This window comes from Sphaerodactylus townsendi, linkage group LG11, assembly GCF_021028975.2.
Source record: "Sphaerodactylus townsendi isolate TG3544 linkage group LG11, MPM_Stown_v2.3, whole genome shotgun sequence".
Classification (NCBI taxonomy): domain Eukaryota; kingdom Metazoa; phylum Chordata; class Lepidosauria; order Squamata; family Sphaerodactylidae; genus Sphaerodactylus; species Sphaerodactylus townsendi.
In genome coordinates this window covers 40,201,971-40,222,221 of record NC_059435.1, presented here as the reverse complement: position 1 = coordinate 40,222,221, position 20,251 = coordinate 40,201,971, and the positions used below count along the sequence as shown (strand labels likewise).

The window sequence follows — 20,251 nt, the reverse complement described above, 5'->3', positions numbered from 1 at the left end:
TACCCAGCAGTAGTTTTACATACTCTGCACCCCAGTTTAGGAGAATTTGTGGGAGAGGGGGAAATCACAAGAAATAGAGATGTATTTAACAACAACAGCAACAACAACAAAGTTCACTGATCCAGGCCTATAAGTAAACAATCCATAACCAGTGGGTTCCAAAGACAGGGAAGACACTGGAAAAATATACTGACCTTTGGAAACCTTTATTTGGGTTTGTTCTTGCAATACAGAAATGTTCCCCTCTTATAAGTGTTTTTTTAAACTAAATTATTGCTGGGGTGTCATCTCTTAAGCCTAGTACTTTTCATGCCCCACCCATCACAAGTGACAATCCATGCTGCAGATGAATGTCTCTAAATGAAACCACGAAAGAAACACATTTGGGGTTGGAAGCCCGACCACTGCCTGCAGTGCCTCACAGATAAGAACCCGTGGCCCTCCCATACGAAATACCGGGACAACTTTCAAGAGGCTGTCTAAAGCAACACTTCAGCACAGACTTCAGTCACCCTGTTTTAAAATAGACTGTAGCAAAGACAGAGGCTTCTAACAACACAGGAAGTGGGCAAAATATACAAACAAACAGATACATAAATGCAGAATTAATACAAATCTACCTCACCAACTGATTTCTAATTGAGCTAAAGCCGTGTGAGAAAGGTGCTACGCTGGATCTATTCTCTCTCTCTCTCTGCCTATCTATCTCTCTGCCACCTTACAAGGGAAGTCATCTGCTTCTCTTTAGAAATCAACAATTTCCCTTCCAAGCATCACAGTCAAGAAAACCAAGAGATGAAGGCAAGTAAATCAAGATCTTCCATATCATGGGGAGGGGAGAAGAAGAAGAGGTGTGGTAGCAGTAACCTAAATGTCCAGAAAACTGACCCAGCGTGTTGATGCCAAACTCCAAGCTGTTAAATTCCCTTTTACTTGGCATCATTCTCAAAATATTTTCACATAAACATACTATAGATCGATAGAGATGTTTGGAACTCCAGCCTCCGTCCAAGAACTGACTGCAATTTAACATTTCTTGTTTGGCCAGCAAGACTTTCGCTCCACCGTCTAGGGGTATCGATTTTCACCTTCCGCTTAGAAATGGGGGGGGGGGGGGGGGAAAGTGACGTTGGCCTCCGAAGAAAAAAGGCTTTTAATAAATACTGCTGTTAACCACACACTGATGCTCTTTGCCAAACCGGAATGAGTAAACTGTAGCTCAGATTCAATAAGGCCATCAAAATAATCTGCCATTTTCAGTCTTTGCTACTGTAGATCTTGTTGATAAAACACACCTCGTGCTCTCCACATAAACGTCAAGATTAATAATATTTCCAGGAGTGCAATTTTTATAAGGATTTTGCCGTCTCGGCCTCTGCACCAGAGTCCTGGCTGAATTTTTTATCCTGGCTCCCTCTTCCAAAGATTGCATCTCCGGACTCAAGAGTTACTAAAAAGCAATCTAAAGACCTATTGGAAAAGATACCCAAGCCCATCCCTGAAGCCCCTTCCAAACAGGCTTCAGTAGATATAAAAGTTACTTTGGCTGTACCTTGATGAAAGGTGCTTCCTCTTCTCAAGCTTAGGTTCGAAGGAAATACTCACGGCTTTGGTGCGCTTTCAGCTCTAGGAAGTCAGCCCTGGATATAACTTCTGGCTTCTCGCTTTATTCTCCTGGAAGGAGAGCTCAACCGCCTTCGGCTTACCTTTGCAAATCTGACCGTGGAACGTGAAATAATATAATGTGCAACTCGTAGAATGTAAAGGGAACAAAGGCCAAGAATTCTCTCCCCCCCCCCCTTTCTCTCCCCCTTCTCCCACTGCGGCTTTGACATTGATCTGGAGAACGCCATCTTGTGGTGATCCAGCTATAAAGCAGAACTGACCTGCCAACCAATTCCTCCAAATGCTCTCTTTAACAAACAGATACTGCGGCTCCAGACAATTGCCCACCACAGAGCCAACCTCTGCAGCTAAGAGGCTGCTGCGTTTATAGGGCTGCTTTCTGCAGATGCAAATGGGCAGATCGTGGGCACTTTTATGACCTGCCTCGACCCAGCAACACATGGGATGTGCTTTTTAAAAAAGAAAGAAAGATAGAAAAAAGAACAGGGCCAGGAAATCACCACCGCCATCCCCTCCACAGCCTAGAGAAACTCCGTGACTCAGCTTTGCCATGAGTAACCAGTTAATTTTTAACTAGGAAAGGAAGTTGCTGGTTGAACATTTATGGCCACCCGTCTATTCCTCTGCGGGACTGTCTGCCTTTCTCCATCCCTCTTTCTATCTCCCGCTGTAAAGAGCTGCATTCCTTTGTAGCATGCTAGCCAAATAAACAAACAAACAAGTTTCCTCTTCACCCGCCTCCCCCTCCCTTCATCTTTGTACATTTCCTTTGACCAGACGCTGTCTGGCTTGGTGGGGGTTGTCAGCAAAAGCCCCGAGCCGGTTAGCCCTTCACCTCAAGGTTATGGGTGATGTCCAAAGCAATACAGAAGTTCAAAGCCAATAAACAATAGGAAAAACGGTATGCACTTTCTTTCCTGATTGGGAATAAAAAGGAAAAATGATCAGCCTCATGTGACCTCCTCAGGAATGTCTTGGGGGGGGCAGTCCCCTCCCCATAGGTATCTGCAAAGCATTTTGGCCCCAATCGCATGCCTGTTGCCCTTCGCAGAAAACTATTTTCCTAACAATCACTCACAGGCGCAAACCTATTTCAGTCAGCCTGTCTCCTCAGCTCAGCTAAAAATGCCATTTTGTAGGACAAATTCCACCACAGACATTGCTGATACCTTCAAAGTGCATTTAGACTGATGGAGTCCGAAATTACAAAGCGGATCTCAGATCGAGCAACCACGCGAGGTTCTCTTGTTTGTTAGCGCGTAAAGTTTATTTGTCATTATTTTAAAGGAATAATATTTTTTTGCTTTCCAGACCAGTAAAATCTGACCCCCATTCTGGCTGGACCCTTCCTACGCCTTCATAAATACCAGACATGCTGCTCTGGCCTCTTCTGAACGGCCAGCAACAATAGGTGAGTGGGATTTTTGCCAAAGCAGCTCAATCACCCTCCTTCACAATCTCAGACCAGATAAGAGAATCTCCATGAACGTAACACAAGAATAGAAATATAAATTTCCCACATATTTATTTTCGTTGTGCGCCGTTCCACTGTATACATGCAACCAAAGACATTCGTATATTAAAAAGAAAACTATATATACAAATATGACAATACATATTTAAACAGTGATGGGCTATAAATGTATTGCATTATGTGAACTGTGTAAAGAAATTGCATCCATCTTGGAAGCTGGTGATTTAAAAAAACAACATCCTTGTCACCATATTTTCACATATTTTTTAAAAAAAGGACAAATCCAACACCTTTCAAAGAAAATAACCATTTAAAAAAGTATACCAACAAAAAACATCATTTTTTAAATGTACAGGTCTTGAAAAAACACTCTTCTCATATGAAATATACATTCAGATATTCTCAACAGCAAATGACCTTTACAATAAAACACATATTCTTTGTAAACCGATATAGAATTTTAAATAGTTTTTTTTAATTAAAATCACGGTTCTCTCTCTTTCTCACTTTGGTTCCTGCTGGGAAATATATTTCTTTATATATATTTTAAAATAATTCCAAGGAACACGCCATTCGTTGATTCTGCCGCTTGGACGACTAAGTAGAACTTACAACATTAACAGCGGACCACAAGGTTTGAAAACGGATTAATCCAATTTACATGGTTGGCTTTCTGCACTACGTTCTGGCCCGCTGGCCTTTGAAGGAAACCTTCCTTCATTTTCTGATCTGATCTCAGTGCACTGGATACACACAAAGTCAAATTAAGCATTGCTCGGTCTATGACAAACTGTCTTTATCCACAGGTATTTCCTGGAGAAAGATTGTGAGACAGAAGCCAGAAGAGTCCTTAAATTGAGTTACCCTTTTGCGAGTACCAGATTTGTCTTTCTATGTCCCTCTCTCCACTGTCCGTTATTTTAAGCATATAAATAAGCACGTCATGATTTGTCTCAAAAAGGGATGGCCACATTTGGACACTTCTTATTCATTAAAACCAGAGCGAGTTCGAATTGAACTCGCCTCTTCTTTACCATATATGGCAAAGTGATACCTGAAATCGTTTGAAAAGAAGCTAGACAAGGCTTTTTAGGTCACATTTCTCCAGCCCAGTTCAGTTATATTCAATGTTGATCCTCTGCAGACGGTTGTGATGGGCCTTGCGAGGAATTAAGCAATTTTTAAAAAAGCATTTTCAACTTTAATTGGTAAGGAAGGTAAGCCTTCTTGAGGAAAAAGCGGGGGGCAGAGAGATCAGGGAGGCGGTTGTGCATCTGCAGTAAAATGGGAGTGGGAGGACACTTGGAGGATCTCTATTTTGGCTTGGGCTTTTTTCATTGATCCTCAAGCTTGGATGCTGCCATGTGTATCCTTCCGACCAATGGTCCACAGTAAACTACGTTAATGTAGTTTAAAAGCATTCTGGAGCCAATGCTTCATTCCCCGTAAACCCCTGAAAGAACTGTAGTGTCTGAAGGTAAGAGGTGGAAATCGCACTAGGACCAAAAGATGTTGGACTCCAAACTGATTCCAGTTGACTCACAAAGAAGAACTTCAAAAAACAACAACACCAGAATCTGTACTTTTTTTAAAAAAATGGGGGTCACCTAGTATTTCATAGTCCTCCGTCATCTTACACAACTCCTTCTCATAGATAACCTTGTGGCTTGACTTTGTCAAGGGTGAGATATGAATTTAATCTCGTTCTGAAAAAAAAGCTAGGAGTTTTAAAGTAGTGGGTTAGCTGAATAATACTGTAATCGGTCCCTGTTAATTTTTTTCTCTTTCATTCTTCTGTTTTGAAACCATATTTTTACTTGACGGTCAGTCAAGTTGAGCATGCGGGACAGCTGGAGGCGTTTCTCTTTGTTTATATAGACACTGAAGAAGAATTCCCTTTCTAATTCTCTAATCTGGTATTTGGTGTATGGGCATCTCTTTTTACGGGTACGTTGTCCACCTGTGGAATGAAAAAATAAAGGCAGAAGCCAGTGAGTCTGGAGTCCCAGGCATGAGGGAGGGATCGTGGTTCTTATTTAATCAAGGGAAACTTAGACATGAAAAAGCCTTTGGCTTACTACCTGTCAAGGTAAGAGTGAAATTATCTCCTACTCAGCGTTTGTGTACATATTGCATTAATCTTACCTAAGGAATAATCATGGCGTGTGCATACCACAAGGCAAGATAAGAATATGAAGCATCCACGCCAACAACAGACCTGCAGCATAATCCTGAGGGCTTTTAATAAAAGTACCATGAAATCTACCATACTATCAAGGAAGTGTGCACAAGATGTCCAGAAACCTGGAACAGTCTTCTACCAGGGTAAGGACTGGCGCAAGAAATTGGAAAAGGTTGGGGCTGAACCCAACATGACACCTTCCACCGAGTTCCGCAGTCTAAAGAACCCATGGCATTTTAATCTCATGGGCTGCAATGGCTGCAATCCTCAAAACACTTCCCTTGAGTAAACCCTAACATAGGTCTCCTATTCCAAGTGGATCTGCTTAGCCACACTCCAAGATGGAAGCTACCTTGCTCACTGAGAGTGCTTTTAATCCTAAACTCCAGTCTAACTGGTGCTGCTTTTCTGTGCATTTCTTCTTCTCTTTCTTTTTTAAAAAAATACCCGTCCCTCTGCATATGACCACCGGTAGTTAAGAGCACGGTGGTGGCGAGCCCGCTGTTTTGTTCCACCCCTCAAAATATTTTCTCGGATCGCTCTCTCTATCCTCCCCACACCGGTTGTCACGTTTTTAAAGCAAATCTGACCTCTTCTGAAGTCGTTCCTGTTCTCCCTCCCCCCACACAAGGCTTTTCATATTAAATATTAGTGCTATCTCCCCCCCCCTTAAAAAAACACAACGTTCCCTTTTCTGGCACATTCCGGCTGCCAGGGTGTTTTTTGCTCTTGACCTCTGGGATAGTATGAAGAGAGGAAAGGCCATGGTTATATTTTTTTTATATACCTCTGTGAAAGATGGAATAACAATGGCAAGCCACAACAAACTGTTGGACAGACGGCAACACAAAATTGCCACAGTGCCTTAGAAAAATGGCTTCCTTTAGACAAAAAGGGGGGGGGCAGCTTTGGGTTAATTTGTTGCTTTTAATATATGACTACATTGCAAGCGGCTACTTTATCTGTTCAACACTATTCTGCTGCAATCGTTAAAAACAGAGATGGCTTTGAATCCAAACCTCTAACTAGACTTCTGGGGCAGCACATGGCTTTTATAAAAAAAATATAACAGGATTACATGGATATCAAAGGAGGCTGAAATCCCCTTTTGGGCGAATTTACAGGCGCAAAACGTGCGTTATTATATTTTCGAGACTTTGACTACAGAGCCTCCCCCCACCCCTTTCCTCTTTATTCTTCTTTTTTATGATTTAAGGGGGGGAAACTTTTTTCCTCTCTCCAAAAGAAAAAAAAAGGCATCCATTGGCCGGTGGGTATTTCACGGCCAATTTCAGTCCTCGCCACGTGATCTCGCCTTTTATAACAAAGTTTTGTTGGGGGAAATCTAAAGGCCCTTCATAAACCTTATATGCTTATAAAACAGCATATAAAAATTTAACAGCGGCGGTGCGCTAAGATTTCCAAGTCCCCTTTCATAAAAGCGCTAGGGCGCTGCCTTTATACGTACTGGAGCTGCTGGATTTCTCCTCATTGTTGCCGGAAGACGACCCGGGGCTGCTGCTGCTCTCCAGCCTCCTGCGCCGCTCCTTCTCGTCTGCAGCCGCCGCCGCCTCCCTGCAGCCGCCGCCGCCGCCGCCCTCCGAACTTGAAGTTGCCGCCGCCGCCGCCGCCGCCGGGGCCACCGGAGCCGCCGCTGCTGCGGCAGCAGCCACCGGTCCGGGTGCCTTCTCGCCGCTCTTCTCCCCGGCGTAGTCCGCGTGGCTGTCGGCCGTGCCATAGGCGGTCTCGAAGAACTGGTCGAAGGCCTGAGGGAGGACCCCGTTCCTGCCCACCGCGCTATAGAAGCCGGAGGAGACGTTGGCGCCGGAGGGGTGGTGGTGGTAGACGCCGCCGCCGGCCGACGGGCTTTTGCCGAAGATCTCTCCCCCCGCCGTGTTGGTGGCCGGCAGGCAGTCCCTGTGCATGATCTCCTCGGCGGAGTAGCAGTGGGGGAGGTTGTTCCGGGGGTGCCACTTAGCGGCCGGCTCAATGGCATACTCCCGGAAGGTGACTTCTCGCACGGGCTGGACCTGGGGCAGGTTGGAGGAGTAGGAGTATGTCATGGGGCGAGACGTCGGGGTCTGGGGCAGGAAGGAAGGGAGGCTGGAGAAATCAGGACCCGAAACGTAGTAAGTACAACTGGGCAAATACATGTTAGAGGAACAAGGGACACGCTCATCAAAATCCATCATTGGGCTAGCTCGGGCTCTCCGCATTAGTCGAGCTTAACATGATTCTCTAATGCAGCTGCCTCTTTGAAGCAGATCCGTGAAGTAAGAAATTTGGAGACGTAAGCTGACGTGGAAATCTATCCCCATCCTTAGCAGGGAGGCGCTGGTCATGTGACCAAATGTTGAAATTGACAAGCTGCGAGTACGCCCCCCCCCCTCTCTTCCCCTCTCCCCCTCTTTGTAGCCATCTCAAGGGAAGCAACAGATCGTCACTTGGGTCTTTTTGGCCAAAGCCAAGAAATCTTAAATGTAACTCACGCAGGCCTCGTGGATGATTAGAAGGGGGAGGGGGGAGAGAAAGACGCGTGCCCCCTCTGCTTGCATGTCTGTCCGTCCGTCTGCCTCAAAGCATGCTCCTTTCTCTCCCTTTTCCACCAGCCCCCTCTCTCCTATCAGGAAATCTCGAGCCCATTAAGCAGGGGATGCAATTAGAAACGCGCGTAGATCCCCCTCCCCTTTCGCAAGCTTGTCGAAGGGCTCCGGCGAGGTGCCGGGTAATCTTATAATTCTGCCCAGATCTGGCTTCTGGGAAGCCTGGCTCCGAAAGCCCCCGGTCCCGATGACGAAGTGCTGCTGCGGAAGACGCTCGCCCAGCCCCGCGGGCTCTTTGACTGAAGACACGGTGGGAAGAATGTGCCGGGGTCAAGTCTGTACTGATTTTCATGGTGAATGGATGACATGCTCGCCTTCACGTTCATTTCCGAAGCGTCCAGCGCCTGCCTTCCCTTTCCTACATGTTAACCTCAGATAGCCCGGGAGGCTGCATCGCAGCTCTGCTCCAGGTATTTGGTGATATTTGATGCTCGCCTGGCCAAGCTTCCCACTCTCGGCAGCCCCCCCACTCCCTCAAGCGGGAAAGCCGAGGTCTTTATGGGTCTTTATTGTTCCTTGCAATGCCAGGAAATCTTTGGAATTGCAGTCCTCCAGGTAAAAAGAGCACAAGCCCAGCGCAGTGCAGCTAAAGGCTGGAGAAACCAAGGCGGGGGAGGGGGGATTCAGTGATCGACCCACCACGCCGATTCTGAAACGTATTACTCGGAAGTAAGCCTGGCTGATTGCATTGGATTCACTACCTCTTCCAATATGTCTCCTTTCTCAGACAGAACTTGGATGTCAAAGTTTAACATGCTGGTGAGACAAAACAGGAGAGAATTTGAGAGATGCTTGGCCTGCCCTGCTGAAAGAATTTGCTTAAGGTTTTAACCAAGGGAAGGGCAGTTTTAGGAAGGACGGTCGTATAGAGAAGAAGAGTCTCAATCAGTCCAGGGCAAATACTTGGGAGTAAGACCGGCTAGAGTCAGAGGCATTTGCTTTTGAGTAAACTTGCACAGGGTAGCGCTGCACATACAGTGTTTGGCTGGCAGAAACAGGAGCACACACCCTCAACCAAGGGAAAGCCAAAGAAAGCAGAAAAACAGGGCCAAACTACACACCACCTACAGAAAGCCACTCCGGTTCGTCTGTACAGATGCGCTATTTTGATGCTTGAAAGGAAGGTTAGATAGCTGGATCTAATTATCAAAATGGGAAAGGCCACAAACAACTGATTCTGGATTTGGAATAGTCTGGAAACCCAACAGATTGCCCATCTTTCTGGGAGGTGGGAGGGGGTGGACCTTTCAAAATCCCCGGAAAGGAAATTTGGAATGGGGAAAAAAAACGTAGACTAAAAAGTCTTACTTTTTTAAAAAATACACACTACTGTTCCCCGAGATGTACTTCTGTATTTATATTCCGGCAAGTAACAGTTCTACTGTACAGACTGGCGATCCTGAGGATTTAAATGTCAAGATCGATTTGTTTATTTATTGCTGAGCTTATCCTAACTGACTCAATAACAAATCTAATCATGTTGGATCCTGGGAAAAAAAATACTCTCATCATATATTTTCCCTATGTTCGATTTAACTATACTAAGCAGTAAATATTAATATTACCCAGTAATTACTTTGTAGTGGAGTAAACGAATGTATTAGCATGTTTATATGCCTTTTAGCCCCCCCACCGCACCCCCAACTTTCTTTCTATTTTCTTTCTCTCTCCCTCTCTGCTTTACAAGGGCTACCAATCACAAATCAAAGGCTTTGGACATATCCCTTTAATGAACTCTTTATTTTGGATCGCTGCAAGAACTTTTATGGGCCTTCAACGTTTGTGAGCTGAACTTGAAATTATTAATTAATCTCCCCTGCTTGTCCTATTTGCCAAGAGAGTGGATGAAGATAGGAGATAAGCGTGTCATCAAAGGACTATTTACAGATTGCTTAGGTCTGTGTGGGACTATAAAATGGTTTTATTTCTTTTCTTTTGGGCAGGAGGGGGAAGGAGCAGAAATATGCGGCACTGATGCTTGCCAATTGGTTGTAACCAGTGGGTTTTTTGCTTTTCTTCTCTCTCTGCCCAGATTTTTTTTTGGGGGGGAGGGTTTTTTTGGAACGGTTGTCTTTTCTATCCTTCCATTGCTCCAACACTTGATATGAAAAAATGGTTTCACTCCCTTCCCTTTTCTCCCAACTCAAGGATGAATCTCTGAAGGATCCCTCCACACAGGAATACAAAGGCGCCACCATTGCGCAGACTGGCCCCGCCTCTCCTGCTGTGGCAAACAACTTTCTTGCACTTGTATGAGGGGGTCTTTTTCAAGCTCTAATTGAACCCGGCGCGTCTAGGAGAACCGAAAACAGTTCTAGACTGACGGGGGGGGGGGTGATTTTATGGCACTTTTGGCAGTCACCTTCAGCTTGCCTTGGAGCAGACAACGGCAGAGCAGACCAGCGTCAGGACAGGAGCCGCCACCTACGTGGATTCCCTCCTTGCCATCACGAGATCCGCGGCAGCTGTGGGCACACAGTAAGGGGCGGGGTGGGAGGGCAGGTTTGAGAGGAGAAGGCCTGCAAGGCCAGGCACTGGAGCCCTTCGGCTCCCCATTTCCCCCGCGAGTCTTCTCTGATTAATCCTTCCAGACAAAGAAGAAAATTAAGGATTGGGAGGGAGGGAGGGAGGGAGGGAGGAGGGAGGGGGGAGGGAGAGGAGACTGATCCGGAATGAATCAAGGCGCTGGAGCTGTCTGCAGCCTCAGCCTCCTCCTGTCTAGCGTGGATTATAGGTTATGGCTTTTTCAGAGGCCGGGTGATGTTTGGAGGTTTTCGAAACCTGCGTTTTAATGAAAGGGCTTTTAAAGGAAGGACGGCAGGGCACCCCACCAAACGTTTACCTTTGCGCAGCCGTTCGAGAGCGTGACTGAAAGGACCTAAGGGTGCCCTTCGTCTAGGATGAAGAGGGCACCCCGGGCACAATTCTTGGCTGCCTTCACTATTAAGTAAAAGGCAGTGAGTGGAGGTGGGAGCCTCCAAAGTGTGGTGGGTGAGGATGGCGAGCCTGCTGCTAGGTGGCTATTTTTAGAATCCATAAGTAGGCTTTTTGTATGCTTTCTCCCCGAAATGCCCCCGCAATGCAATATTTGCGACTTCCTGGCTGGTGAGGGGGCTGGGGGAAGGGAGAGGGGAAGAGGGAACTTCTCCAGCTTGGCCCCCTCCCCGGTTACCTTGGACATGCTCCTGAAAATAGCAGCAGGCATCCAAGTTCGGAGAGCAAATTCGCAACTGTTGTTGCGTGCAGCGTATAACGAGGAGCATGGGAAAATAGAGGGACAGATCTCGCAATGGCGACACCAGCCTATCTGTTCAATCGAGGTGGTGGAGATTAGAGGATGCCACAGATAATTAGCAAAACGGGAACAGGGAGGCATGTAAAGGAAGAATATGAATGCTTTTTTCGTGTGTGTTTTTTTAAAGGCGCAATTCAATGTGTTTTACTTAATGTCTCCACTCGTTAATGTGCAAATACCGCTTTTTTCTTACCTACAAGGTATTCTGAAAGATATCTGCTTTATACGTACAGATGTGCGTGTATATTCGGCAAAATGTATTTGTGACAAAACCGGGCTACAGAACTACTTCGCCATTCGGCGCATATCATGCTCGAAAATCTAACTGAAATGTTACACACACACACACACACACACACACACACACACACACACACACGCAAGGAAATGAATTCCAAGGAAATTATTTTCAGTCTAGGGGATTTGTAATGATAACCTGTTCAATATGTTGTTCGCATAAGTGTGTCTGCTGTAGATGTCTAATGGCGAGGCATGTGTATTTGTAATACAGTACTTAGATATTTTGTACTGGCCCAAAAGCAAATACAAGAACATACAGAAGGTGTTTTTTTTTTCCTGCAACATACTACTTTTAGGTTGTCTGTGCTTCAATGGAAACTACTGAAAGCTGTTTTTCGAATCCGTGGCTTTTCTTTACAAATGAAAGCAATGTTGTGCCATTTGTAGCACAGTTTGTCAAATACTAATTATAGCATCATCAAACCATTCTTTCACCCGTTATTTTAATTTTGGTGTCTTATTGTTGTTCAAACAAACCTTTTTCAAGTAGGTAGAATTTCTGCTTGTGATCCCATCTCTACCTACGGTACTTAAAGGCGCTTAATTCCCCATGGATTGCGGGCCCCCCACAAACATGTTTCCAGAGTTCACATATTTATAATATGCTTAAAATATTGTTTTCTTCCCTGTTTCTCTAGCACGTCATGAATATTAACAAAATAAAGTTCTTGAATCTGCTGTCGGTTACCCATGATATTTATATTAGAAAAGTGTACATCTTTAATTCCAAACTGTATACAATTAATAGACAACTTTCTCTTTGCATTGCTTTCTGCAGTAATGCTAATTTATTCTGATTTATACGTTCTCTTAATGTATATGTTTTCATATATTTGGGAGCAAACGGTTGATTATAACATAGGTTACTTTCAATTAAATGTTTTACCCCAGACCCAATTCTAATAGGAGGAGAAGAATCACTTGGAAGTCAGTGGTAATTATTTTCTCAAGGACCCCTTGTTTAAACTAGAAGAAATTTAAATGCATGATAAATTCTCCCATTGAAACAAAGGGGACTTAAATATGCTTAAATTGACCTGTATCCTGCCCAAACACATTTCATTCCAGTAATACTTTTATACTGGGGCTGTTAAGAGAAATCACTAAGGTCCGTTGGAATATTATTTTTGAAAACACCCTTCTTTATCAAGGGGAAGAGTAATTAAATATCATATAATTGTTCAATTCATAGACTTCATCTTTTGTGAAATTCTTGTCGTCTTTATCCTTTCTCAAACTAATGTGGATTAGAGATTTGTAATTTATCCTCCTACAGACTGTAATATTATTATTAATCACTTCTCCCCATTTTAGAAGTACGCTTTGAATGAAGTTTACATTACATTTCCTTTTCTATCTCTTTTCTCATGGCTCCCGTTTTGCTTTTAGAAAACTGATGTTCTTTGTTGACATTCTTTGTACTTGTGGCGTTTTACTGTATCACAATCTTTCCATCTATGTAACATAAATGTAATAAAATGTAATTAAAATAAAGTGTTTTAAGAGATCATTATGACCGCGTGAGTGTTCTTCTCCTGTAAGTCGCCAAACACAGAAAACCTTCACACTGATAAATTCTTGTATAGTGTGCGATCATTTGCACTTCGCAAAGAAATAGGGAGCAAGAAGTGATTTCTGTGATTCTGGAAGTCCTTTTATAACAGACTAACAGTATCTTGCATGCTGTTTCACATACTCCCTCTATTACATGTCCCATTCCCCCCCCCAAAAAAATGTGCAAAGAAAAGTGCAAAGCAAAGACACACAATATTTTAAATATCTAAACACAAATGCAAAAACTAGGGTGCGTAGACCTGCTTGTTTAGGGGGGAAGAAAAAGAAAAGGCCAGATTTCCATTCAAACAAGCCACACTCCTATTCCCGGAATTCGTCCCATGTTCATTGCCACGGCCCACGAAAAGCACCAGTTGATTGTTGTTATCATTAGAGCGACGTCATTCCCGCTTTCTTCCGTTCTGCAGGAACGATTCCCTTTCAAGACCATCCTCCTCCTTCCCTCTCCAGAAGCTTCGAGCTTCAAGTACCCATTTTTTTAATTTTTTAAAGAAAATCCAGGATCATGCTCAACCACCAGTCAAGAATTTAGGGCCTGGTGCGGGTTTGGTTAAAGTCCTCTGTTTTATTTGCTTCTTGCCTGGGTTTCCCTTGGTCAATCAACAGCAAGAACAACTCAGGACAATATTCCCGGTATGACATATTTAGAAATATTATCCCAGGTGATGCCTTGAACTTGACCTTAAATTTGTTAATCCACCGAACTGGAACAAAACCTCTAACGAAAGTGGTTGTGATCTGTGCCCGGCCCCCTCCCCCTCCCGTCATTCACGTACTTCTGTCTGTCGGCTTGTCTGCTGACTGTAAAAGCCTATGTTAGATTATTAGCACCGAAACAACGTTTATTAATGTGGAGATATTTTGACGTGTGTGCAATTGCACCACCTGTTCTAAGACATTTTCCCCCAGGTTCTCTCTTTCATTGACGTGCAAAGCAAAGACACAGATTTCTTCTTCCGTTGCTCAAATACTAGAAAAGCCATTCTTGGAAGACCCATCTGACACCTTCCAACCATCAAGGAGCTTCCATACCTCTCACTACCTTTACATAGGCATGTTAGAAGACCTTAAACACACACACACACAAAAAACAAAAAAGTGGCGGGTCTTTGCCATGCCACTCAACTACTCCGAGTCCAGACAAAAGGCAAAAGCCAAACCAGCGACACAGAATTAAGGCCTTAATCCTCCTCCGCACATTTAACAAAGTAATCCCCAAAGAGCATAACTAGATTTTCTTCCTAGCAAAGCCACTAATTACTTGAAAGGCAGTATCACGGAATCAGTGGCCGCTTACTCCTGAGTAACAACGCTTAGGATAGGGCTCCCATTTTAGGATTCGATCCCATCGTTTAAGATTGAATTCCATCTACGTTGGCCAAATGAAAACACCTTGTGGGCCCGGACGCTCATAGAATGTAACAGTGAGGGTTCAAGAATCCCCTTCTGCGGAATATGGCTAACATGACCTTATAGGCCGTGGGCCCACTTGCCTGATCCGAGACCTAGATTCAATTATATGGAGGGCCATCGGGTGCCTCCTTGGCTTCAAGAATGACCAAATACATAACTATTAGGAGAAAACAGAATACCCCTCCTCATCTCCCGGGTCACCCCGCTTAGATAGCCTCCAAATGAGTGCTTTATGGGGGGAAGGGGTTATGAATCGTATTTGACCTTAGACAAACGTTTGGTCTACACTCCAAAACAAGGTTTGCGAAACAAACCACACACACCCAAAGACATTCTGAAGATAAGTCTCAGGGTACAAAACAAGGGTGCTTAAATGACCGTTTCTGTATGTTCTACATTACAACAACAAAAGAAAGTCGATTCAGCGACATTTATGCGTTTGGGTTTTTTCCTAGTTTTTCCTGTGAATGCTGGGTTGTCTTGGAGATAAATCACCACGCTGGAGGATGTACTGACCAGTTCTGTTTTTATAGTATGAAAGCATCGCTCATATTTTGACATTTTAGATTAAAAGGAGGCAAAAAAGCTTTGCTGAGAAAAATAATAAACAACAGCCAGAAACGACGCCTCCCCACTTCTTCCATTGACAGCAATTTGAAATGGGGGGGGGGGAGGGGGGACGACGACGACGACAACGAGAAGAATTCGGATACCCAACAGAAATCTCGAAAGCAGTAAAGTACTGATATGCTGACGCCTTCTCCCTTCCTATGTAAGCAGTTTTCTTTTCTGTCGTCCTCCCCCCACCCCTCCTTTTACCCGTAAGCAAATCCCGGAAAAATCAAAGCTTCCCACCTTTTACCCTTTTGTTTCGGCTGGTGTCAGCACTATTTCGTGCTGCTAGCAACATTTGCTGGGGGGATGGGTTTGTGGAAATAAATTAGATTTAATCCTTTTGATTGATGCCCGATGGCCACGATCCAGATTTTAAAAAGAATCCCGGTTCCTTATGTAATATTCTTATGTAAGGTATGAACCAGGATACCTAGCTGGGCTGGGGAAATAGGTGTGTGTGTGTGTGTGTGTGTGTGTGTGTGTGTGTGTGTGTGTGTGTGTGTGTGTGTCCAGACAGAGAAGGAGTTCAAAGGCAGGATTTGGGGTGACAAAGTCGGGGGAGGGGGGACGACAACCGGAACAGAAGGTGACAGAGAGAGACTTCAAAGGACACCATTGTAGAAACCTTGACCCGTTTTGAATTCAGCAGGGGAAAGAGAAGTGGTTGGACCACGTCCTTCTAATCAAGTCAGGGAAGAGGCTTACCCGGTCTCCGGGCTCCAGTCTGCTGGCGCAGAGCATGCCAGGGAAGGCTGGCCGGCAGGTTCCCACGCTGGCCTCCAAAGCTCCGGATCAAGGGCACTTTAGAGGAGGGGAGGAGAGACACCCCCCTCTGTCAGCGCTGCCTCGTCCCCGGGGGTCCAGGGAGAACAGTCGCCGGGTTGAATCCCCCAACGATCAGCACAGCCGAGCCCCAAGGGTTAATTCCTCTTCTCGCTCGGGCCTCGGTCCGAACACGGCCCGCTAATGCCGCCTCTTTCCTCCCAAATCCTCCCGATTAAAGTCCCGAGGGCGATTTATCAGGTGAGGAGGGCGACCGGCTTGGAGGGCGGCGTAATCCCGCGTGTCCCTCCTGTCCCCTCCTCTGCCTGCGAGGAAGGTCCGCGTGTTTTTGATTACGGGACACCCCGACGCTTCATCTCTCCCTCCCTCCCTCCCTCCCTCCCTGCCCGCCCGCCCGCCCGCCCGCCCGATTCCCCCGGGGTCAACAGCGTTCAGTAATGACCGGGGATTGAGCGTGGTAGGACTTGACCTTTCCGACGTGGAAGAGGGGGCGCTTTCTCTCACGAGGGGGGCGGAGGGGAGGGACGGGGGGAGGGAGAAGAGGCCAGCCGGGAAGGCGGGCAGAGGAGAAGATGCTCTCGTTGGGGATCTTCCATCGGAAACCGGAGGCTGGAGAGGCAAAGCCCACTGGGTTTTCCTGCACGCCATATTTGGTCTATTTCACCAATTGAAGGAAGGGACGTCTCCTCCCCCCTCCCCCCGCATCTTGCAGATTAGGATTCAGGCCAATACTAACGAGAGAAAGGACTCTTCTCTCCCTCTCTCCCTCTCTCTCAAAAAGAAAAAAAAACAGAGGGCCGCCCGCCATTGATTAGAAACTGTCCAGCAGCTTTCATTCTGGATGTGACCACCCTCCTAATCTCCCTCCCTCCCTCTCTCCCCCACGCAGAAAAAAAGCAGCGAAGGGGGCACGGGAAGAAGACGAAAGCGAAAGTGACCCTCGAACAAGCTCATTCACCTCTGTGGGGCGGGCTTTGCTCCTTCGGATCCAGAACGGACTTTCGTTGGTACCACAGAACCCTCCTCATTTCCAAGAAGGTCTTTTCTGGATCTTTTTCGAAAACTTTCATATTGGCCCCGATCCATCATGCCTACTCGTCCTTGTTAATTGATGCCTTTCCCACAGTAAACATTAAGCACTTTCCTCCCTCTCAGCAGCCAAATTGTCCACTTCTGTGTTAAAACGGTATTTGAATTCACAGTTCATAGACCTCAATAATTACCAATGGCCTCCTCTCCCCCCTCCCAAACAAACAATTATTTCCTGTAAAGCGCAAAATGCTTTGTATTCGGCGGGAGTCACAAAACACGGGGTATTTTAAAGCTGATGTCTCTATGGTGGGAGGTGATGCGTTGCATATTGATTCGCATCGACTAATTCCTTCTAGGAAATCAACTGCTGTCAAATGCTATTTCCTGTTGCAAAACACCTTTCGTGTTTCCCAGAGACACCCTCCGCCCGGCCTTTTCTTGAGAGTGAAAGGATTTCATGTGTGTTCGTTTGTTTTTACTGACCTATCTCTTCCGATCAATATTTAGACCTTTTCTGCTTTTTAGGAATCCTGAAAAGGAAACTTACAAAGAGGACAGGCTGGCTGCTGAGGGAGATGGGCTGAGTTTGAGGACTGCATTCATTTACATATTTGATGCTGGCGGGTCTTAAGTGCGGCCATGAGAAACCCACAGAGAGAAACACCCCCGTGGAATACTTCAGAGCCGTGATGTCTGTTTCCCTGCGTTAAATATTTGTCCATTCCAAGGGAGAAGTTACTAATTGAGGTGGGGGCTGAAGGGGATTATGGCATGTTTCCCCCCCTTCAAAATAAAACAGCAAGACTAGAGGATACATACCTACCTACAAGATTTTTTGAAAAATATATTATTTAGACCTAAGTCAATTTGAAGAATTTATGAAGATCTTATTCTTTTCCTGTTTTTTTCTTTTAAAAAAAAATGCTTCTGGAAGGGGATTAAATCCGACTGCTTCTCTAGAGCCGTTCAAGAACCTCAGGGCAAAATCCACCCACGCCCTGCTTGGGCATTCCCGGTCGTGCAGGGCCTCTGCGACCGAACCTGCCGCTCGGCCGGGGTCACGCTTCGGCGTTGCCGGAACGGATTTCGTTTTTGATCGATGTTCTTATAAAGCAGATATTACGCATGTATTTTAGGAGGCAGGCGGCAGATGGGGGAGAGAGGGAAGCGCGATACAAGAACGGCAATTTGTACCGGGAAATATATGTGCCAACAGTTTAAGGGTAAATGAAGGCAATAAATAATAGGCACACCCCCTGCACGAGACACCTACAAGCACGTCGGGGCATTTCTATTACCAAAGTGAAAGACTGTAGGCGCATGGAAGGCACCACCAAGCAGAAAACGGAGCCCTTTGTTCACGCGCAATTTCCTACCCCCCCATCCTTCATTAGGAATTAAGAAAGGCAATCCGACGAGAATAAATTAAGACCGGTTGCCTTTCGGGTAGACGTGCGCTTGCTAAAGTCTCCTGCAGGTTACATAGGACACAGTAATGCGGGATTAGGATGGCGGTGGAGGAAAGCGCAGTGGACCCGATCCACTGACCCTGTAGTAGTCAGATTTAAGGTTATTTTAGACCCAAACCTGCTAACTTCGGAGCAATTCCTGTTTTACAACATTTGGGCTGACTCCCAAGTTAATGTGTTCAACCCCCCCCCCCCCGCATTCAAGTAAGAGTAAAATCGACTTGTCTATTTAACAGGGTTATGGATTTACCTTAAAGGAACTATGGCATACATTTCATGGTCAAGAAATCCTCACCATACATAGAAGCGTGTTTCCTCCTTAAGCAAATAGGCTAATGAAAGGTTAAGTTAAGGCACTAATAAAATCCATCCCTGAAATCGGGAGCCGCGTAAGCTCTTTTAATCAAGCGAGAAAACTCTTGGAAGCTGATGCAGGATTAAGGCAACCCTAAATATATTCCGGTGAAAGCGAATCCGATTTAAATTATTTTCTCTGCAGTGAACCATTTTTGGATGGAGAGTGAATGTCTGCTAAAGTTCTGCCGATGCCCTTCTTGGAGGATCAGAACGCACCCCCGAAGGGAAGAGGTTTTTTTAAAAAAAACTTGAGGTCACTTGCAAAATCTAGGGGAGGTTCTGAATCATTTGCAGTCATGACAAGAGTCCCACTCAGATTGCTGGAATCAAGCTCAGATTGCTGGAATCTATGCTGCGTGCAGAAATTATTTTAAAATTCTCCCTGCAGTCCAAGAAACCCAAACTTCTGTTTCTTGCTCAAAAGTGTATTTCTAGAGTGTCCACAGAACTCGCCCATGAAATATTTAGAGGAACTAATCAACTGACTGAATGTCCTTTGGACATTCTCTGATGTGAGCCAAAAAGGCGTTTTATTATACCCTCCAAACAGAATCAGTGACAAGTTTTTTTTATATATATTATTTTCCTTCAGGGGGAAAAAACCCTTTGCTAAATGCAATACTCACTGTATTTAAAAAAAATGTCAGTTCAGACAAGGAAAAGTCGAGCTAACATCTTAGTAATCATTATTGCTACCCCTACGGTTGCTACTAAGTCTGCTTCTGCTATCATTGCTGCTATTACTGCTATTAAATATCCATATAATCAGTATTATGGCTGCAGGAATTCTCTCTTAGGACCAAGCAACTCACATGGCAATTAAAAAGTAGGTCCCCCCCCCCCAGTTTAAGATGAGTTTTTTGCAGTCTACAATTTATAAAGTCACATTTGACCTTTAATGCATTCTATTTACCCTTTTTTTATTCCAGAAAAAAGGGATAATGCATGTTTACCAGCCAAAGCCCTGTTAGGAGGAAAATATTTGTGGCACATTTTCACCTACTTGCAGTATGAAAGGGAGGGGGGTATTTTTCTTCTTGGATGAATCACACATATCTATCTAATATCTGTATCTCTGCTATCTCCCCTTTCTCTCTACTCCCTCTGATACCTTATCTAAATTAAAACCTTGGAGATTCACGGGATTAAACTGGAAATCAAAGTACCACAATAGCTGCATTCTGAATCCCAAACCAGACTGCATTTTCTTTTTGCAGAATGAGCATATATTTCTGCATCTCCAAAAACGTCATTCATATATGGTCATATTTTCATATATGTTACAGACAAGCTATGTGGTATGTAAAAGATACATAAATTTGTTGGCTAAATAAAGAATTCACATGATTCTCACTACTTGCTGTATCAATGGTCTCATTATCTTTCCTTTCCTTGAGGGAGTTCAGAGCAACATTTATGTTTTGCCCTCACAATAATTCTGAGCAGTGGGTTACAGTGCCAGGATGACTGGCACTGGGAGGATTTTGAACTCAGATCTTACCAGTCTTTGCTCTCTCAGTATGTATT

At 44.9% G+C, this 20,251-nt stretch overlaps 1 protein-coding gene across 1 annotated transcript; it reads right to left on the bottom strand.

The window, feature by feature from the left end:
* Positions 1 to 2,999: 2,999 nt before the first annotated feature.
* HOXA11 (homeobox A11) lies at positions 3,000 to 7,561 on the bottom strand. The gene is made up of 2 exons (XM_048511849.1): positions 6,751 to 7,561; positions 3,000 to 5,060 (listed from the first exon to the last, which is right to left on the bottom strand). Exons 1-2 carry the CDS (start codon positions 7,496 to 7,498, stop codon positions 4,828 to 4,830), a joined length of 981 nt encoding a protein of 326 aa, XP_048367806.1. The 5' UTR covers positions 7,499 to 7,561; the 3' UTR covers positions 3,000 to 4,827.
* Positions 7,562 to 20,251: the final 12,690 nt, after the last annotated feature.